General features: G+C 41.9%; 1 protein-coding gene across 3 annotated transcripts in view; it reads right to left on the bottom strand.

The window, feature by feature from the left end:
* LOC122554545 (adhesion G-protein coupled receptor D2-like) overlaps positions 1 to 20,789 on the bottom strand; it is a 292,263-nt gene that overhangs the window by 230,721 nt on the left and 40,753 nt on the right. For all 3 annotated transcript variants that reach the window (XM_043699744.1, XM_043699743.1, XM_043699745.1), the window contains exons 9-16: positions 19,150 to 19,261; positions 17,770 to 17,904; positions 16,078 to 16,183; positions 14,367 to 14,478; positions 11,823 to 11,878; positions 11,033 to 11,159; positions 1,745 to 1,848; positions 1,392 to 1,494 (exon numbers count right to left, since the gene is read on the bottom strand). In XM_043699744.1, the coding sequence (XP_043555679.1) occupies positions 1,392 to 1,494; positions 1,745 to 1,848; positions 11,033 to 11,159; positions 11,823 to 11,878; positions 14,367 to 14,478; positions 16,078 to 16,183; positions 17,770 to 17,904; positions 19,150 to 19,261 (855 nt within the window). The remainder of the gene's footprint in view (positions 1 to 1,391; positions 1,495 to 1,744; positions 1,849 to 11,032; positions 11,160 to 11,822; positions 11,879 to 14,366; positions 14,479 to 16,077; positions 16,184 to 17,769; positions 17,905 to 19,149; positions 19,262 to 20,789) is intronic.

Genomic DNA, 20,789 nt, shown 5'->3' with positions numbered 1-20,789 from the left:
CTTTGCAGCCGACAACAGCCTTCCTCACTATCCACAACTCCACCAATCTTCGTATCATCTTCTCCCCCACCTTTACAGCTGAACCGTGCACAATGTCATGGATTTCACTCTGGTTGTACTTTTTAAAGGAACCATCTCACCTTCACGGAATGCAATGCCAAGCAAACACAAAGTAATTACACTTGCTTTGAAATCAAAGAAAATCCCTTTCAATATCCTTCAGGGCAGACATTAAGCTGAGAGTCCATCTGCTTTCTCAGCCGAGTACAAAAGATTCCATGGAGCTATTTCAAAGAAGTGTACTGAACATTTCCCCTGCACGAGCAAGTGAACTGAATAAAATGCTGAATTAAAACTGCAAGAACTGCGGGTGCTGGAAATCAGAAGCTAAAACAGAAATTGCTGGACAAGCTCAGCTGGTCTGGCAGCATTTGTGGAGACAAATCGGAGTTAATGTTTCAGGACCAGGTGAGCTACGTTCTAAGGAAGGGTCACTGGACCCAAAATGTTAACTTTCATTTCTCTCTCCACAGATGCTACCAGACCTTCTGAGCTTTTCCGGCTTTTTCTGTTTTTGTTTGTGAACAAGCTGCTAGTTGCTATTAGAACATAGAACAATACAGCGCAGAACAGGCCCTTCGGCCCTTGATGTTGCGCCGACCTGTGAACTATTCTCAGCTCGCCACCCCCCCACACACTATCGCAAAATCATCCATGTGTGTATCTAAGGATTGTTTAAATCTCCCTAATGTGGCTGAGTTGACTACCTTAGCAGGTGGGGCATTCCATGCCCTTACCACTCTCTGCGTAAAGAACCTGCCTCTGACATCTGTCACTGTTTCTGGGATCTCGCTGTGCACACTTTGCTTACTACACTTCAATACAAAGTCTTCTTCTCTGTTTCCAATAATAAATACTTTAGGTAAAACAGTCCATTGATAAGTATCCTTTCTCATTCATATGTCATCGTTACACTACAAAATCAATGTTGTTTTCAAATGGTGGATATCAATGAGGCTCACAATATTTAAATTTTGTCAACCACTCCTCTTTCTGTCTCAATTAAAACTGGAAGTGGCAAGTTGGAGTCAGGGTTCAGATTTTTAACATTTTAGTTCCCCTGCTGAACTATAGTGGGTCACCTAGGAGGACCTGGGAGAAACATGGCAGGCTGGTGAGGTTCAGTGAGTATACTTCAAAGCACCAAGCTGCAAGGCAATACTAGCATTCGACCTCCATTCATAATTATTACTGTGCTGCTCAGCTACCTGGACCACCTCATCTAGTTTTTATTGTTACACTTCTGTGAAGTAACATAGCATCTCCTACCACAAGAAACATATTATGATAGCTGAAAGCTGGAGCGTTACAGAGGGCTGTAACATACATACCTCACTATTTGTTGCTGAGTCACTGCTCAGTAGTATCACCTGGGCTGCAATCAGAGCTACAAACAGGTTCTTGTGAATGGAGGTTCGGTCAGATTTTGGAATACTAGAGATTTAAGAAAAGTCAAAACTTCAGTCAGTTTGCACTTCTCTGTTACTCTACTGAAACATTAATCTGCTAACTCAGCCATTATCAAGAAAACGTACAACTTACTGGTAGTGAAGGAACATGAACTTTAGCCGTGACCATGTAATGCCACCTCAACATTCTCGTAACATGCATTAAAACATTGTTCTTTAACTTAGCAGGAGTTATCAATGTATCTATAACGCAACAGATTTAATAGAATACTTACTCCAGCACGGTGAAAAGGGTCAAGGTAACCACAAGGGCACACAGTGAGGCTCCAGATCCAATGAATGTCAACTTGTTTAAGATTATCTCCGTCTCCAAACCCCACTGTGTAAAATATTAGACCAACATTAGGTGTTGCATTTGGTAAAACAAACAAGAGCAGAACTTGTGTAATTAAAAGTCGGGCCTTGGGTAGTATTGTAGAACAGAGAGACTGAGCGGTTCAGGTACATAATTCCTTGAAGCTGCATCACATGTAGATAAGGTGGTTAAGAAGGCATTTAGCATGCTTGCTTTCATTGCTCAGACCTTTGAATACAGGAGTTGGGACTTCATGTTAAGGTTGTACAGGATGTTGGTGAGGCATCTTCTGAAGTACTGTGTCCAGTTCTGATCACCCTGTTATAGGATGGATATTATTATTAAGCTGGAAAGGGCTCAGTAGAGATTTACTGGGATGTTGCCAGGAATGGAGGGTTTGAGTTATAAGGACAGACTGGACTAGCTGGGACATTTTTCACTGGACGGTAGGAGGTTGAGGAGTGATTTTATCGAGCTTTGTAAAATCATGAGGGGTATAGATAAGGTGCATGGTAGGTTTCTTTTCCCCAGGGTGGGGGATTTCAATAATAGGAGGTATTTTTGAGAATAAAAAGATTTAAAAAGAGATGGGAGCATTTTTTAACACATAAAGTAGTTCGTGTGTGGAATGAACTCCCAGAGGGAGTGATGGGTGTGGGTACAGTTACAATGTTTAAAACACATTTAGCTAAGTACATGAATAAGAACTTTTTGGAAGGATATGGGTCAAGCTCGGCAGGTGGCACTAGTTTTGTTTAGGATTATGGTTGGCAAGGATCTGTTTCCATGTTATTTGACTCCATGACTTTATAACAATATGTTGCTGGAAACTGGTGATTTAGTGAATTCCATTACAGTAGATACTTCTTTACTGTCATTTTACATTCTACAATATGCACAATTAACAGAGTTACACCCATACAGCAGTACATAAAATATATGCTGCAGTACTAATGCAATTTTTGCACAATTTTGCCCTGCAGCCTCCAATGAAAAGGGTGTTTGGGTTGGGGTGGTCGTGCCTCACACGGACACTTTACACCATCATAGATCAAGCATTGCTGATACATTTCCCAAATAGCTCCTCAATCCACTCACACAGCGTCCGCAAATCCTGTCAAACTCCAGAGAATGGTGTACCATCCAAACATGCATAAGTGTGTGTACCATGCAGGTAAAAACGACATGAGTCAAGAAAATGTGGTAGTACGACATAGATATGCCAGGCAATGACCATCTCCAATAAGAGACACTCTTAACCTCCACCCCTTGATATTCAATTGTGTTATCGCTATCAACATTCTCAACCAGACTCACCACATAAATACAAGAACAAATCAGAGACTAGAAATACTGACCTCCTGACTCCCAAAGCCTGTTCACCATCTACAAGGTAAAAGTCCGGAGTGTGATGAAATACTCCTCATTTACCTGGATGAATTCAGCTCCAACAACACTCAGGAAGCTTGACACCATTCAGAACAGAGCAGCCCACTTCAAAAGCTCCACAATTCACAAATACCCACTCAGGAGCAGCAGCGCTTGCTGTCTACAAGAAGCACTTCAGAAACTGACCAAAGATCCTTAGCCAGCATCTTCCAAACCCACAACCGCTTGCACCTGGACGGACAAGGGCAGCAGATACATGGGAACACCACCTCCTGAAAATTTGCCTCCAGGTCAGTCTCCATCCTGATGTGGAAATCTATCACTGTTCCTTCACTTTTCTTGGATCAACATTCAAGAATTCCCATCCGACCGGCACTGTGGATCTACTTACAGCGCGTTGACTGCAGCGGTTCAGGAAGGCAGCCCACCAGCACCTTCTCAAGGGCAACTAAGAATGGGTAATAAATGCTGGCCCAGCCAGCAACACACGTTCCCATGAATAAATGAAAAAAAAATCTAGACCTGCACTTTTAAGACCATAATAATTGAGTCAGTGCGGTCAGTCAATTATGCAGGTGTAATGTACAGTAATAGCAATAAGCACAGAATCCAGTCCGTGTATGCAGTTTTGTGATGTCTTAACCTTGTAAACAGTTAGTGAATCAAATAAATTTCAGATATCTGACTTCAGAACCATCTAACCATCCGTAATAATATGTTACGCAGACTATTATGTGTGGGCTTTCTACATTAAAAATGTTAATCATTTTCCCCATTTTCTTTTTCCAAAACAGCATTAAAGTAAGAAAAGTCCATATAACGTCAACAATGAATGCCACCTATAGCTCAGCATTCTGAGGAAGGGTCATTGGACCCAAAATGTTAACTTTGATTTCTCTGCACAAATGCTGCCAGACCTGCTGAGCTCAACTGGCAAAGAACACCAGTCAGTCAAAAGAATCCTCATTTTGGGCACCGAAAGGTGAAGATGACGAAAGTCTGCCAGTATTCCTGGACTGTAAAGATCCTGACGAGACTTTTCAGATTTAGGAAGATCAACTTAAAGTTTAAGTTAACTTCAAGATGCACATGGAGAAAGTGAGGACTGCAGATGCTGGAGCTCAGAGTCGAGAGTGTGGTGCTGGAAAAGCACAGCAGGTCAGGCAGCATCTGAGAAGCAGGAGAATCGATGTCTCAGGCATAAGCCCTTCATCATTCCTGGTGAAGGACTTATGCCCGAAATGTCAATTCTCCTCTTCCTTGGATGTTGCCTAACCTGCTGTGCTTTTTCAGCATTACACTGTCCATTCAAGATGCACATGTTTGAGTTTATGTCACACCACCCACATTCAGGTGAAATGATCAACTATTTCATAGACAGGTGCCAATGCAAAATATGATTTCTCCACAGCTAAATGCTAATGGAACTATTTACTCCTTCTACACCGAGTAAGTCTTTCTGAAAGGCACTTCTGGAAAACCTAAGGAACACATTACTGACACTCTGTTAGAAGAAGCACACAAGTACAAAACAATTGCAGCGGGCCAGCAGTATCTGCAGGGGTCTGGGTGTGAAACAGCCATTACAGCTGTTAAGTGATGAAGCAGTACATCCAAATCTTGCAGGAGCTGGGCTTGTCTCACCCACCAAGACAATGTCCAGTATTTTGTGGTATATGCAAGCTACAAGAGCACACTGAGCAGAAATGTATGGGAAGTCAAATTTTCCAGAGAATGTGAAGAAAACATAACCAATGAACAATGCTAACGGAGCTTCCAAAGTTCCATCCATGTTCATAAATAGAGTCCAAGAGGAAACCACAACCTTACAGCTTTCAGCATGCACTATATATGCCAACACTAACACTGGACTAAGTGCAAAAAACATCCCTTTACACATCTTACACACAATGTATAGAGTCAGAAGGGGTAGAATCTATATGGGAAGAATTGAGGAACTGCAAAAAAAACCCTAACAGGAAAAATGTACAGAGCCGAAAAATGTGTTGCTGGAAAAGCGCAGCAGGTCAGGCAGCATCTAAGGAGCAGGAGAATTGATGTTTTGGGCATAAGCCTTTCTTCAGGAATGCCACCGATGATAGATGCAGTTCAATAGCTCCAAAACATCACTACGAGTAGGGGATCTCAATGCTCCAGCATATCCCCTAGCTGGTCTGTTTATTTTGGTTGCTTGGAGATAATCAAGGACCCTCCGGCAATGCAACCTTCAGTGGCAAACAACGTAATTCTGTAATCTCTATGTCAAGACATGCTGGACCATATACATGGTCATGGCGGTGGGGGGGGGGGGGGGGGGGGTCGAGAAAATAAAACAAGAGATTTACATGTCAATTTCATTAAACTCAACAGTCAAGAGAACCTTTCCTTTCACCTGAGATTCTTTCTGCGCCACTATATAAGATAACAACTGATGTTTTCCATATCCAAGGATACAAGATTTCCTTTTTAAGCAAGTTTCCTCTCGACAAATTAACGATAGCCCTATGCATCCATTCTTGGCACAATGCCTGCTACATTTAGAATACTGGACCTCAATTAATCTGGCAACAATTGTCTACTGTACAAATACTAGTGCAGCCTTCCAATACATGCAGCATATGAAATGTACAATGTCTTACCTGTCCTTCTTACTCCCCTTGCTGCAATAATCTCACAGAATGAACTGTTCATGTGGTAAGCTCCATAATCAATAAATGGAAAGTGACATTTCAACTTCTCAAATGGTCATGTTAAAATGACATGCTACTCATGATGGGAATTGTTACGTTGCATCCCATGTATCCTTGCATATGTTATCAGAAAGGGATTCTGATTCTTCATGGAGAAAAGAGGTTTGTTTAAGGGGGTGGGGTTATCTTAAGTCACAGATTCCAGACAAGACAGACTTTAAAATGGTTACACAGCATCATGACATTTAACGCTGACATTCCAGTACGAAAAGGTATCCATCTCAGCTGCACTCACTCTCTTTGTGTAATGGAGTCAGTTTGTTAAGTATTTGTGTGTGTAATGTACAATTACATCAGTAAACACAGAACCAAGCACCAAAACCCATCTGTAATCATTCAAAGAACTGCAGATGCTGGAGATCTGAAACAAAAACAGAAATTGCTGGTGAAACTCAGCAGGTCTGGCAGAGCAGGAGAGTCATCAGACTCAAAAACTTTAACTCTGCTTCCTCCCACAGATGCTGCTGAGTTTCACCAGCAACTTCTGTTTTTGTCCGATATATATCTGTTTGGGTGGTGATATGTGGGAGGGTCGTACTGTGTGGATCTGCCTCCCAAACTAGTGAGCTGCCAGACAGGCAAAACCATCATATGAGTGTGTGATATCATAGTCTTGTAAACAGTGATGCACAAAACTGTCCGATAGCTGACTCAAGGAGAACATGATGATCTGTGGGATATGGTATGCAAACCAATATATAACAAACCACAAAAATGCAACCAAAAGGACATAAAAAGAGAAAAGATTTGTAAATTGTAAAGTGTTTTACTTTGAGATAGAAAAATGTAAAACTGTTTAACAATCCTAATATGCTTCAGAAACATGATGTGGAGGTGCTGGTGTTGGACTGGGCTAGACAAAGTCAGAAGTCACACAACACCAGGCTAAAGTGCAACAGGTTTATTTGAAATCACAAGCTTTCTTATCACTGCCCCTCAGAGCAGCGCTCCGAAAACTTGTGATTTCAAATAAACCTGTTGGACTATAACCTGGTGTCATGTGACTTCTGACTGCAGAAACAGGGCAAGTTATAATGGGGATCAAAGAAATGGCAGGAAATTTCATACATACTTTGATTCTGTCGTCACAAAGTAAGATACAAATAACATATCAAAAATATTGAGTAGCACAAGGTCTAGTGAGATGGAGGAACGGGATGAAATCAGTATTAATATAAAAATGATGTGGGGGAAATTGTTGGGATTAAAGACTGATGTATCTCCAGGGTTCAATAACCTACTTCCCAGAGTACCTAAGGGACTGGCCTTAGTAGTCATCTTTCAAGATTCTACAGACTCTGCAACAGTTCCTATGGATTGGAGGATAGCTAATGTAACCAGAGTATTTAAAAAAGGAGGTAGAGAGAAAAGCAGAGAATTATAGACTGCTTAGCCTGACATTAGTGTTGGGGAAAATAGCAGAGTCTGTTATAAACTGTTTACTAACACAGCACTTGGAAAACAGTGATGAAATTGAATGGAGTCAGCATGGATTTACAAAAAGGGAAATCAAGCTTGACCAATCTACTGAAACATTCCGAGCATGTAACCAGTAGAATTGTTAAGGAGGGGCCAGTGGATGTGGTTTACTTGAACTTCCAACGGCTTTCAAGAAGGTCCAACATAAGAGATTAATGTAAAATTAAAGCACACTGGATTGGGGTGGTAGTGTACTGACATACGGAGAAAACTGGTTGGCAGACAGGCAACAAAGAGCAGGAATTAATGGGTCATCTTCTGAGTGGCAGCTAGTAACTGGAAGAGTATATTGCTTCGACCCCAGCTATTCACAACACATAATTATGATCTGGATGATGGAACAAAATGTAATATCTTCATGTTTGCAGACAACACGAAGTTGGTTGGGTGGGCGAGCTGTGAGGGGGATGCAGAGGTGTTTCAGTACTATTTGGACAAGCTGAGTGACTGGGCAAATGCATATCAAGTGAAACATAATGTGGATAAATGTGAGGTTATCCACTTTGACGCAAAAACACAAAGAAAAATTGCAATCTTAACGGTGATTGATTGGGAATGGGGAAGGGGCAATGAGACCTGGATATCTTTGTACACCAGTCGCTGAAAATAAGCATGCATGGTGCAACAGGCAGTAAAGAAGGCAAATGGTATGTTGGCCTTCAGAGTGACAGGGGTCAAGTATTGGAACAGGGATGTCTTGCTGCAATTGAAAAGGGTCTTGATGAGACCACACCTGGAGTATTGTGTGCAGTTTTGGTCTCCTTATCTGAAGAAGTATGTTCTAGCTCTGCAGACAGTGCAGTAAAGGTTTATCATACTAATTCCTTGGATGGCAGTCCAGACATATGAAGCAAGACAGGATCACATCAGACAATATTCACTGGAGATTAGAAGAATGAGAGGAGATTGAATAGAAACCTGGCAGGACTAGACAGGGTAAACGTAGAAAGGTAAAGTAGAAGTCAAGTCACCGTTGTCTTACCAGACCATAGAGCTACTCCCACATTAGAGAGAGATACAACTAGTGGTGGTCTAACCTGAGGGTCACTACACCTCAGGTGAGGGAAGAGGTTGAGAAGAGTCCTTCATGGTAACTTCAACCAGTATAGAAATCAAACCCACACTTTTCATCACTCTACATTGCAAATCAGCTGTCCAGCTAACCAACCACTGCCATGACGACAATGATGGAAGAATGTTCCTAATGACCAGGGAGTCCATAACCAGGGTCACAGTCCAAAGATATGATGTAGGCCATTTAGGAGTGAGACGAGGAGAAATTTCTTCATCTAGAGAGGGGTGAGCCTGTGGAATTCTTTGCCACAGAATGAGGCCAAGGCCAAAGCATTGAATGTTTCCATGAAGTAGATATAATTCATCATCGTTATGGCCATCTCTCGAGGTTGAGATTGATAGTCTTCATTCCTTTGATCTAGTTATGGGCTCTCAGGTGGCTTATGAGTCCAATCTTGGCTTTGTAAGTTTTTCCATATTTACAAGTAGTTCCAGATGGCAGATTGGGCTTTGGTTGTTGCAGCCTCACTTTCTGTTTTCTTTTCTTCGAGTTCTGTACATCTATTGGCTTTGAAAGTTGCTGTTCCTTCCCGGATGATGGTTTGCCAGAGTTTGCTGTCCTTGGCATTGGTTTCCCAATTGTTAATGTTGACATTACATTTCTTCATGCTGGCTTTTAAAACATCTTTGAATCTCTTCTGTTGTCTGCTTCTTTTACATTTGCCTTCTTTAAGCTGGGAGTAGAAGATTTGTTTCGGCAGACATTCGTCTTTCATCTGAACAACATGACCACTCCATCTTAGTTGATTCTTGATGGCGTAGTCTTCAATGCTTGTTGTTTTTGCTTCGTTCAGCACGCTGACGTTGGTTCTTCTATATTCCCAACAGATATTTAAGATGTTTCAAAAGCATCATTGATGGAAATTTTCAAGTGCCTTCAGATGTTGAAGTTGTCCAAGTTTCTAATGCACACAGGAGCATTGGGACCACCACTGCTTTATACACTAACATTTTGATGTCTGTCCGGATGTCACGATCATGAAAGACTCTTATTTGGAGACATCCAAAAGCTGTTCCAGCGCATTTAAGACAATGTTGGATCTCATCATTAGGGCCAACATTGGAGGAGGGGTGACTTCCAAGAAACGGAAAGTGGTCCACGTTTTCCAGGGTTGTTTTGCCAAGTTGAATTGATGGCTCTACCCGATTTGTCTTAGTTGGTGATGGTTGATAGATGATCTGAGACTTCTTGGAATTGATGGTAAGTCCAAGTTTTGTATATGCACGGTTGAGAGAAGTTAGAATCTGCTGTAGGTGTTTTTCTGAGAAGGCTGAAACGCTCTTGTCATCTGCATATTGGAACTCAATGAGGAAACTCATAGATGTCTTGTTTTTGGATTGAAGACAGGCAAGATTGAAAACTCTGCCATCTGTTCTGTAGACAATTTTGATTCCTCATGGTAGGTCATCCTTGATGATGTGGATAACTGTTGCAGTAAAGATGGTGAACAAAGTTGGGGCAATCACATATCCCTGTTTTACTCCTGATCTAACTTGAAAAGGCTCACAGTTACTGTTGCTGACCATGACTGTGGCAAGTATGCCATCGTGAAGGAGTCTCAGGATTCGAATTCAACTCCAAGAAAAATATTGTGAACAAGTTCATCCTTTGCAAATGGCATTCATTGACCGCACCAAAGCCTTTGACTCAGTATCAAGGGAACTCCTATGGGATGTTCTATCCACCTATGGATGCCCTGAAACGATAGAGTTCATAGGGCTAAAGGGATCAAAGGAATAAACAGGAACAGGGTGCTGAATTGGATGATCAATCATGATCATACTGAATGAAGTAGCAGGCTGGAAGGGCTGAATGTCCTACTTTTGATCTTATTTTCTATATATCTATTTTCACTGATTAATGTCACATGAAACAACCCATATGCGTAAATGAATATAAGGATATGAATTGGGAAATCACACATCAAAAATAATGAGAAGTTCAAACATTCTTATAAAACAAATCTTGCACTTGTGCAAATAAAGTTCTGAATACAGCAGACATTGGGTATCACGATAATTTATTTTCCTTTTGGTCTGATTTCACTTAATGCGGGGCCATAAATGATTTCTTTGTTGCTTTTCTCTATGTAGCAAGCACTTTTATTCAGAACCAGCCATGTTTAGACAGTGTGTCACAAGCAGACAAACCTTATTAATGCGTGTGAAAAGTGTCAAATTGTGGTTGTGTTATGTTAGATTGTCAGGAAAGCTTTATTGGTTCAATGTTGCAAATGTTCAACTGAGTGTTAATCCACACACACAAGCTCCACATTGTTTCCAATGTGGAAAATTATTTCTAGTCAGGTCTATCAACACATCAATCTCAATTAGTCAGTCAAATTGTGAAATCCAGACTGGTTCACACCAGACTCAGGATAGATGAGAAAAAGGGAAATAGATGCCAATTCCCACACATTACTCAAATAAGCAGACCAGAATGGAAAAACAATCCCTTGAGCTGTTTTTTCAATGGCAGGGAACATGCACTCTCCTCCCTTTAAGTGTAAACCTACCTGTACTTCTGTGAACTGCATTAACACAGCGAAGTTGGTTGTGTGGTTACAGAAGCAGATTGTGATCTCAGACTCAAACTGAATCAGTTTGCAACCTTGGTTTGACCATCCCGCATACTGTCCATCTCTGAAATAAACATTACAAGATCATACAACCTCTGAATAATACCAATTATTTTAGGCTTTTGAACAATCCATTCAATAAGTCGATGCTTTGTCAGAATTAGTGATTAACTGGGATGCAGATACCCATTTTGACAGTACTCTGAATGCTTTCAGAAAATTAGCAAGGAAATGTCTTACCCAGTATGGAATAGAATCAGCACACATTCAGGCAAATTAACGTTAATTCAGCTGATTTCTACTTCAGGTTTACAGCACTATTAACTGCCTAAGTACCAACAAGGAAGAGAAAAGGAGACAGGCTCCTCCTCTTGATAGGTATCCAGGAACCCCAGCTGGATTTGAAGGGTTTATTTTCCCCCTTTTTCTCACTACAAGGGAAAAAAAATGGTGTGGAAATCTGTATTAGTCACACAGCAATTCCTTCCCCCCCCAATAATCGAAAACGTTGGAAAGTATTCTCCAACTGCAACGCAATGCCAACAATCTGATGACACTTTGATACTTTAACCAATTGGGGTAAAGTATTACATAGAGCATGCCCAGAATAAAAGATGAATGTGTGCGTAACGACCTTCAGGAATAATAGAGCACCTATGTTATAAGACATTTCTCCAATCCTTACAAAATATAGTGATTTGCACTGGGCAAATCTCAGGGTACTTACAGAAGACTGAAGTTCCAAAACACACAAGCCGGGATGGCGACTTTTGAATATCCAACCTTGAAAAAGAACATAACACAATAGTTGTGTCAAGTTCACACTCAACTCAAGTAGTGGAATTCAGCAATATTGTCTTTTGACAAACTCATCCAAAACTGTGTGTTTGTATCTGCACTGAATTAAGACAAGACTCGGGGGGAGATACGTACATGAGATTGACCACTTTCGATATCCTCCAAGTAAACATGAGACAACAAAAGCAAACTGCCTTTGACCAACTGGTAATCCCAAAAGCACCAGGTGACTGATGAATGAATGGTGATGTGATTCTGCTGCAGTAGGGGTGTTCAACTGGGGTTGACAGAAGGAAGAAAAACATTTTACTTTGTTCAGTCATGGCACGCGGGCATCAGTGGTGAGGCCAACATTTAGTGCCCATCCCTATTTGCCTTGGGAAGGGTGGTGAGTTGTCTTCGTGAACCACTGCAGTCGTTGGAGTGAAAGAGTGCTCCAGGATTTTGACTCAGCGACAGTGAAGAAGCAGTGAGACAGCTTCAAGTTAGGATGTGATGGGGCTTGGAGGAAACCTGCAGGTGGTGAAATTTGCATGTATCTGTTGCTCTCGTTCTTCTGGATGGTGACAGAGTTTACAAGTTTAGCAAGCATTTTGAGGGGCCCGTGGTGAGATGCTGCAGTGCATCTTTCGATAGTACACACTGCTGCTGCCAATGTGTATTGGTGATGAAGGGAACGAATACTGAAGGTTGTTGTTGGGGAGCCAATCAAGTAGGGCACTCTGTCCCAGACAGTGATGAGCCTTTTGAGTGTTGTAAGAGCTGCACTCATTCAGGCAAGTGGGTAGTATTCTGTCACACTCCTGACTGGTGCCTCATAAATGATGTCTAAGCAATGGGAGGCAGGAGGTAAGTTACTCACCGCAAAATTCTTAGATGCTGATCTGCTGCTGTAGCCACAGTATTTATATAAGACCATAAGAACTAGGAACAGGTGTAGGCCATTTAGCCTCTTGACGCTGCTCTATCAGTCCTTAAGTTCATGGCTGATTCAACTTTCCTCATGTCCACTTTGGAGCCTTTTCTCCAAAACCCTCGATTCCCTGACAGATCAAGAACCTACCTATCTCACAGAAGGACTCTGACCCTACACCCATCTGTGATGAGGAGTTCCAAAGACTCAGAGAAGAAATTCCTCATCTCAGCTTTAAATTGGCATCGCTTGTTTCGGAGAGTAGGCCCTCTGGTCCTAGACTCTCTGGAGGGGAAACATCCTCCCAGCATTTACCCTTCAGTGTTCTATAGGTTTCCGTGAGATCACTTCTAATTCTTCTAAACTCCAGTAAGTAGAGTCCCAACCAGTTCAACCTTTGCACATTAGACAAATCCTTCCGTGCCAGGACTATTCTAGGGAATCTTCTCTGAACTGTCTCCAAAGAAATAATATATTTTCTTAAATAAGGGACGAAAACTGCTCACAGTACTCCAGGTGTGGTCTCACCAGCACTTTGTACAGTACTTCCCTACTCTAATACTCCAAGCCCCCTCCAAGAAATAAAGGACAACATTCCATTAGCCTTCCTGATTACTTACTGTACTTATGTGCCTGCTTCCTGTGTTTTGTGCACAGGAGTCTTAGTGAACTCCTTATATGCTTAATCCAGTTCAGTTTCTGGTCAGTGGTTACCCTGAGGCTGTTGGTAGTTGGGGGCCCGTGGTCAATTATGGTATTGGATGTTAAGGGGCAATAGTTAGATTCTCTTTTGATGGAGATGATCATTATCTGGCACATGTGCAGCGCAACAGCGAACAGTTCAGACTTAGCAAGGAAATTCCAATGTCGAGGTAGTGCAAAAAGGAGTTTTATTTTGTAGTTAACCATGTCATACCTAGGACTACCTGAAAAAGATACTTGTTTCATATAAAAGGTAAAGGTAGTGTTTCCATAGTCTTACCAGAGCATAGACTGTCTCTCTCATTTAACCTGAGGATTACCACGCCTCAGGCAAAGGAGGGTTTGAGAGGGTGGGACCTTCATAATAACCTCAGCTGATGTGGGAATTGAACCCATGCTGCTAGCGTCACCCTGTATATAACCAACCCCCTTATCAAGTGTATATACACAGCCGCACAAATACATGTAATTCTAATGAATAAGGAAAGAAAAGTCTACAGTCTGTCAAATGTGTCTGGCAAAGCTAAAACCACATCAAGCACAAGAAAGTAAGATTGTGTGTACAAAGTTAAAAATCACACAACACCAGGTTAGAGTCCAACCGGCGTTTGGAGCGCTGCTCCTTCATCAGATGGTTGTGAACCAGGAGCAGAACTCTGAAAGCCAGTCCTTCCAAATAAACCTATTGGACTATAATCTGGTGTTGTGTGATTTGCCCACCCCAGTCCAACACCGGCTCCTCAGCATCATGACTGTCATGTAGAAATTGAGTCGCTCTTTCAATCCAAGACTTCCGAAAGTATAAACATTATGAACATAGTTAAAATCAAACCCGAGGAAGGTTCTCAATCTGCTTACCACAGGCCTGTGTGAGAGAGAGTACTGCACAGCAGTGGGGATGTTTCTTGCTCTGACTGGATCACGTACAGTTGAAGAGATAACAGCTGTTTGAAGTTGATTTATCTGCAAACTGGAATAATAACACATCGTGTAACATTGACTGTTAATACAGCAAAAGCCCAGAAATTCTCCACTGATATGTTCTGGAATCTGTTTTCTAATATTTGGAACATTTAACAGTTATTTTTCAACATTGTAGGGGTGTATTTGTCTGTTAACTGATTAATTACAGAATCATTTCATCTAATTTGTTGTAATAATTGTAAAACAAAAATTACGTGGTAGCTTTTACTGGGCAGCACGGTGGCTCACTGGTTAGCACTGCTGCCTCACAGCGCCAGGGACCCGGGTTGAATTCCCACCTCGTGCAACTGTCTGTGTGGAGTTTGCACATTCTCCCTGTGTCTGCGTGGGTTTGTTCTGGGTTCCTCCCACAGTCCAAAGATGTGCAGGTTTGGTGAATTGGCCACACTAAATTTCCCACGGTGTTAGGTGTAGGGGAATGGGTCTGGGTGGGTTGCTCTTCAGAGGGTCGGTGTGGACTTGTTGGGCTGAAGGGCCTGTTTCCACTCTGTAGGTAATTTAATCTAATCTTTTTTTAAGATCCTACAATCTAATAGAGTGTTCTTTATTGTTACTAAATTCAGATGGAGCCACTCGACAAAGGGGCGTAAATTAAAAGTAGATCATTAAAAACATCAACTGATTCACAGTCAATACGATAGGACTTGTGTCATCATAGAGTCCAACATAAGAAATGCAGCCTCAATAGCACAATCCAATACACACTGAGCAGGACAGAGTTCAGATTAAATACTGTAATCAAAACCTCCATTCCATCAAACTTGCACTGCTCCTCCTTTGCTCCATAGCAGAAAACAAACATTGCACTAACCAACTTTATAAAAGTTAATAGTACACCTTCTTGTGCACAGTAGTGTGGAATCATGTTCAAAAAGATGAAACAAAGACCTCACATTGGTCTCACTTCTATTCCATATGAGAAAATGGTATTGATCATCAGGAGAAAGTGAGGACTGCAGATGCTGGAGATCAGAGCTGACAAAGTGTTGCTGGAAAAGTGCAGCAGGTCGGGCAGCATCCAAGGAGCAGGAGAATCGACGTTTCGGGCATGAGCCCTTCTTCAGGGCTCATGAAGAAGGGCTCATGCCCGAAATGTCGATTCCCTTGATCATCAGGAGTAAAGTTGTCATGACATTTGGTTTGATTGCAATGAACATTATATGACAGATACAAAGTTGACTAAAGCATAATTCTGATCCATTACTTCAAAATTCCACACAGTAGATTAGTTTCAATTTATAACACAGCAAATTGTAAATGTGATCCGGTATAATACACTCGCTAATTTGTTGCTTTCATGGTTCAGCAGTGAATTTTATCATCCTAGAAAATCAACCTCTTGCTTAGAATGTTGAATTCTTGTAGATTTTGCAGAATAAAATGTGAAATATAATCAGAAACTGCTGGAAGTACTGAACAGGCTGATCACCTGTTGCTTTGAACAATCAATTTTTTCAGATAAAATCTGTTCCCTCTATTTGTTGTTTATTTATACAGCTTTTATTTCAAAAATGAAATATCATCCATCTGAGAATCTTCTATCTATCATTGTCAAAACGTTCTTGTCGTTAGTTCTTAATCTTACCGTTTGTCTGATCTCCCAGCTAGTAATACAGAGTCGAGATTATGAGGTGCCAAATGATGCTCCACACTCCGATAGTAAGCATTTATAAATATCAATTCACTGTACCCTAAAGAAACACACACTTATTTATTTCTGAAAATACATTAGTCACACAAAAATATTCTGGAAAGTTACAACGTGGATAACAACCATGTACCTATCCCATCAACTCAAAACAATACATTAAAGAAAACTATACTGAAGGGAGGTTTCTGTGGTTAGGTAGTATCTATATAATCACATTCCTTGAACTCCTTACTAATCATATAAATTCCTTTCATTTAAAAGGATAGCCCCCGTAAAACTGTGCTGTCTGCTGCATGTACAGACATTCAATAGGCCTCACTAAAACTAAACAGTGGTTTGTTTAAAATTTGTTTTACGACTCTCCTTTGACAGTTAGCTAAACATAAAACTTTATATTTATTCGACTCTTAAAAAATCTGATATCTGAAGCTGTGGCCTATGTTTTTTCCAATGGAGATGGGAGTTGTGCTGACATTGTGGAATATGCCGTCATAGCAGATTCAGAGAAAACAAATTTCCCAGGAAACTGAAGATTCCACTGGCTGATTCCTCTACATTGCCTGGGAATCCTCCAATGGTGTCCGTTTAAATTGAAGCATTCATAGGGTTCCAATGCAGATTAACAGATAGTTCGTTGGGAAAAGTTAGACTATAAATATCTAATTCCTGGGTATCCATTCAAGTTACCCCCAGCTAATTTCAGCCATCCTCAATGACACCTGCCCAGTCCCTTCTAACCTGACAACTCCCTCTCCCACCAGCCAACCACTTTGACAGCTTCTATGAAAGGTTAATTATATCAAATTTGGATGCCGGGAAGGTAAGGTGCCAGGGCACAAGGTGGAAAGAGGGCCAGGTAAATGATGGAGTGTTAGGGTAGGTTGGGCTGGGTGGGAGATATGGGGTCTGGTGGGAGTGCCCCTCCTGTGTGTAGGTGGGGTGTGCTGAAAGGTAGAGCGGGCATAGAGCACAGCATCCAGCTGTGGGGCAAGAGGGGTCAGGTCCAGAGCGGAGGAGGGGGTGTCGGGTCTGGGAGTGGGGGAGGGTATGCTGGGTCCAGAGTTCAACAGTGGGGGAATAGGGGTGTTGGGTCTGGGAGAAGAGGGGTGTTGGATCTGGGAGAAGGGGTGGTTGGGTCTGGGAGAAGAGGTGGGTTTGAGTCTGGGAGAAGGGGGGTTGGGTCTGGGAGAAGTGGAGGGGGTTGGGCCCACAGTGCAAGAGCTCCCATACTTTGTAAAAAAGGAGTGAGTGACAATCTGCCCAAGATTGACACCCCTTGGAAAGTCCGGTGCTGATAATGATCAAACAGGGAAGCTGACTGCTATCTCCCTACCAGGTTCAGTTTCACTGAAGCTTACTCGAACAATTGTGCAGCTAACCCAGAAGCTGTCAACTAAGTCCATGTAGACTGGGACCCCATTCAAAACCTTGCCGGATGCATGGTTTTCCACACAAGCCACTGTACAGGCCATGTATTACTTTTCAACTTAATTCATGACTCCCACAGGAAAAAGGCAACAGTAAGAAAAATGCTTAGTAATTTTTTTGTTTGTTTAGCTTTCAAATGGAGAAAATTGAGATGATTAAAAACCCACCAGCAGGTGGGAATAGTGAGGCATCACTTACCAGAAGAGAGAAGCCGGGACATCTCCGAATCAGGAACCTGAATTTCATCCGCTCGATTCCGGGCAGAGAGGCATTTGGGTTTGTAAACAAGATCACTTCCCAAACTGGACAACCGGCTTAGTTTGAACTGCATGTCTACAAGATTACATCAGAACAAGTTGATGAAAAGGTTGACTTTGGTTTTCCTCTCTCCTCCCCTTCCTATTGTTCCAAAAGTAACTGGTGCTTTCCTAATTTTTGGATGCCATGGTTGTTGGGCACCCTCTGGAACTTCAACCAGGCAGTCATTATTTACACGTGAGCTTTAGCACTGAATTTCACCTGTTTAACTACAGGATGCATCAAAGCCAAGCCCATTCTGTGCAGGAACCATTCCTGTCCACGTCCAGGATCCATTCACCCTCCCTTGTTGGAATAAGGAGTTGGAACCTATCTGCTCCATTGGTTTACACCTCTCCATAATTCTGCTCGATCTGTATAACACTTTGCTGTCTGATTCCTCTTCCACCCCAAAACATAGCAACTGAGATCAATCGCTGCTCTTCTTCTGCCAGCCCACCGTGTACCAGGTCAATTCAGGGACTGGTACATACAAGACTTTTTTGCCTACTGGTTAAACTCAATGTGTTATCACCGAGTCATATTTTAGTAGTTGATAAATTTATGGCTCCCCTTTCGACGTCTCCCAGACTCCAAAATGCTATGAACAAAGCAGCTCATCCTACGACCGGTGACTAAATATGGCTTTTCTGAAGGAAATAAAAATGATACCATTCTTCAATCTCTGCTTCATCATCCAGGGGAAGTCAATGCACTGACCAAACCCAACTTCAAAGTTGGCAATTTGAATGAAAGGGACACTGTAAACTATTTGGAAAACATTTTTCACTACTACCATTTAAAAACATGAATGTTGCCAGAAGAAAATCAGCACATCACCTGGAAATAAATCGACTTGTTAATGAGACTTTGGAAAACTGGACCCAAAGTAGTTAGGAAAGAAATCCCCAACATCAGAAGCAACTGAAACACCAGCTCCTAAAACCATGAATATTCCTTTTCAGAAATGAGGTTGTTGCTCAGTGGCTCAATATCAGATGAAAACCGAAAAAACGGTGGGAATTAGAAACAAAAACAGAAATTGCTGGAAAAGCTCAGCAGATCTGGCAGCATCTGTGGAGAAAAATCAAAGTTAAAGCTCTGGGTTCAGTGACCTTTCCTCAGAATGGATCTGAAACATTAACTCTGATTTCTCTCCACAGATGCTGCCAGACCTGCTGAGCTTTTCCAGTGATTTCAGTGTTTGCGGCTAGATATCAGAGTCTGATTGTACTTTCTGGTAGTGAACACTTCAGCATTAAACTAAAAGACAATGCTTACCTATATTTTCTGTTGACAGGACAATACTTGGTCCAATAGAAAATAAAATATCAGACAGTTTCTCAGCAAGTGTATCAACACTGTGAATGATAACATAGGGTCCACGGATCACCTACAAACACAAAGGTCACAATTTAAGCATTTTCTTTAGTAGATTGACTTGTGAAGATTGTTTCTAAAATTCCCCAAAATATTTAGTTGGCAAGCAGACAATTACTTAGGCGAGGTTTTAAAGTTTGTGTGACAGGTTCACAGCAGACATCTCAGAACAGCTTTTAAAAACTAGTTTGGATATTTTCAGGGACGGTACATTGCATGCTTGAATTCAGAAATTGTTCTTCGAGGATTACCAAAATTACTCAAACACATTGTGGCGAGTGCAGAGGTTTTGACTCCTGGGACGTAAATATCGTGTGCATTTTGGGTGATCTTCATGATGATGCTCAGAGAATTCGGTTTTATCCCATGTTAGGTGATTAAGTCAATTCCCTGTTATTTGAGTACCAAGAGAGTTTTTGAGTTGAATTCCATACCTTCTGTATGATTTGCTGCTTATGCTGTTTGACATGTACACTTGTTTATCTACACCTCGTTTTTATGTATGCTTGCTGCTGCTCCTGGTGTGCCTTCCTGAATTCTTCATTGAATCAGTGTTGATCCCCTGGCTTGACAGCACTGGTAGTGTGCAGGGAATGCTGGGCCATGAAGTTACAATTCTGCTGCTGTCGACGGCCCGAAGCAAGGTTGAGCAGCGCGGAGTTGCTAGATCTGTTTGAAGACTTTCTGATTTAGCCTAGTGATATTATCACACAACATGATGGACCGCATCCTCAAGGTGAAGACTGGAATGTCACTACAAGGGCAGTACAGTGGTCACGTTTACTAATACTGTCATGGACAGATGCGTCTACAGCCAGCAGATTGGTGAGGATGAGGTCAAGCATATCTTACCCACTTGTTGGGTCCCTCACATACCCAGTCTAGCAGCTATGACCAGCTCAATCAGTAATGCTGCTGAGCCATTGTCTGTGATGGACATTGAAGTCCCCCACCCAGAGTATATTGCATAGCTTTGTCACCCTCAGTGCTGTATGGGGTGATTACAAGAAGGATTCCTGCTCATGTTTGACCTAATGCCAAGGGACCTCATGGCCCCTGGAGCCAACGTTGAGGACTCAAACTCTGTCCCAAACACCATGTTGCCACCTCTTATGGATCTATCTCATCGCTGGGCATGACATACCTAGTGATGGTCGTCTTGCCTGTAGGGTATGATTTCATGAGAATGAATATGTCAGTCTGCTATTTGACTAGTGTGTGTGTCTCTGTGTGTGTCTATCTGTCTGTGTGTGTGTCTGTGTGCGCGTCGGGTCTGTCTTTGTGTGGGTGTGTCTGTGTGTGGGTGAGTGTAAATTTGTGTCTGTGTGCATGTATCTGTGTGTGTGTCTGTGTATGTGTTTGTGTGTGTGTGCACCTGTGTGTGTGTATCTGTATGTGTCTGTGTATGTGTGTCTGTGTCTCTATGTGTGTCTGTGTGCATCTGTGTCAGTGTATGTGTCTGTATGTGTCTGCCTGTGTGTCAGGGTCTCTGTGTGTCTCTGTACATATATGTTTGTGTCCATGTGGTGTATCTGTGTTTG

This window comes from Chiloscyllium plagiosum, chromosome 11, assembly GCF_004010195.1.
Source record: "Chiloscyllium plagiosum isolate BGI_BamShark_2017 chromosome 11, ASM401019v2, whole genome shotgun sequence".
Taxonomy (NCBI): Eukaryota; Metazoa; Chordata; class Chondrichthyes; order Orectolobiformes; family Hemiscylliidae; genus Chiloscyllium; species Chiloscyllium plagiosum.
This window is presented reverse-complemented; position numbering and strand designations above follow the sequence as displayed.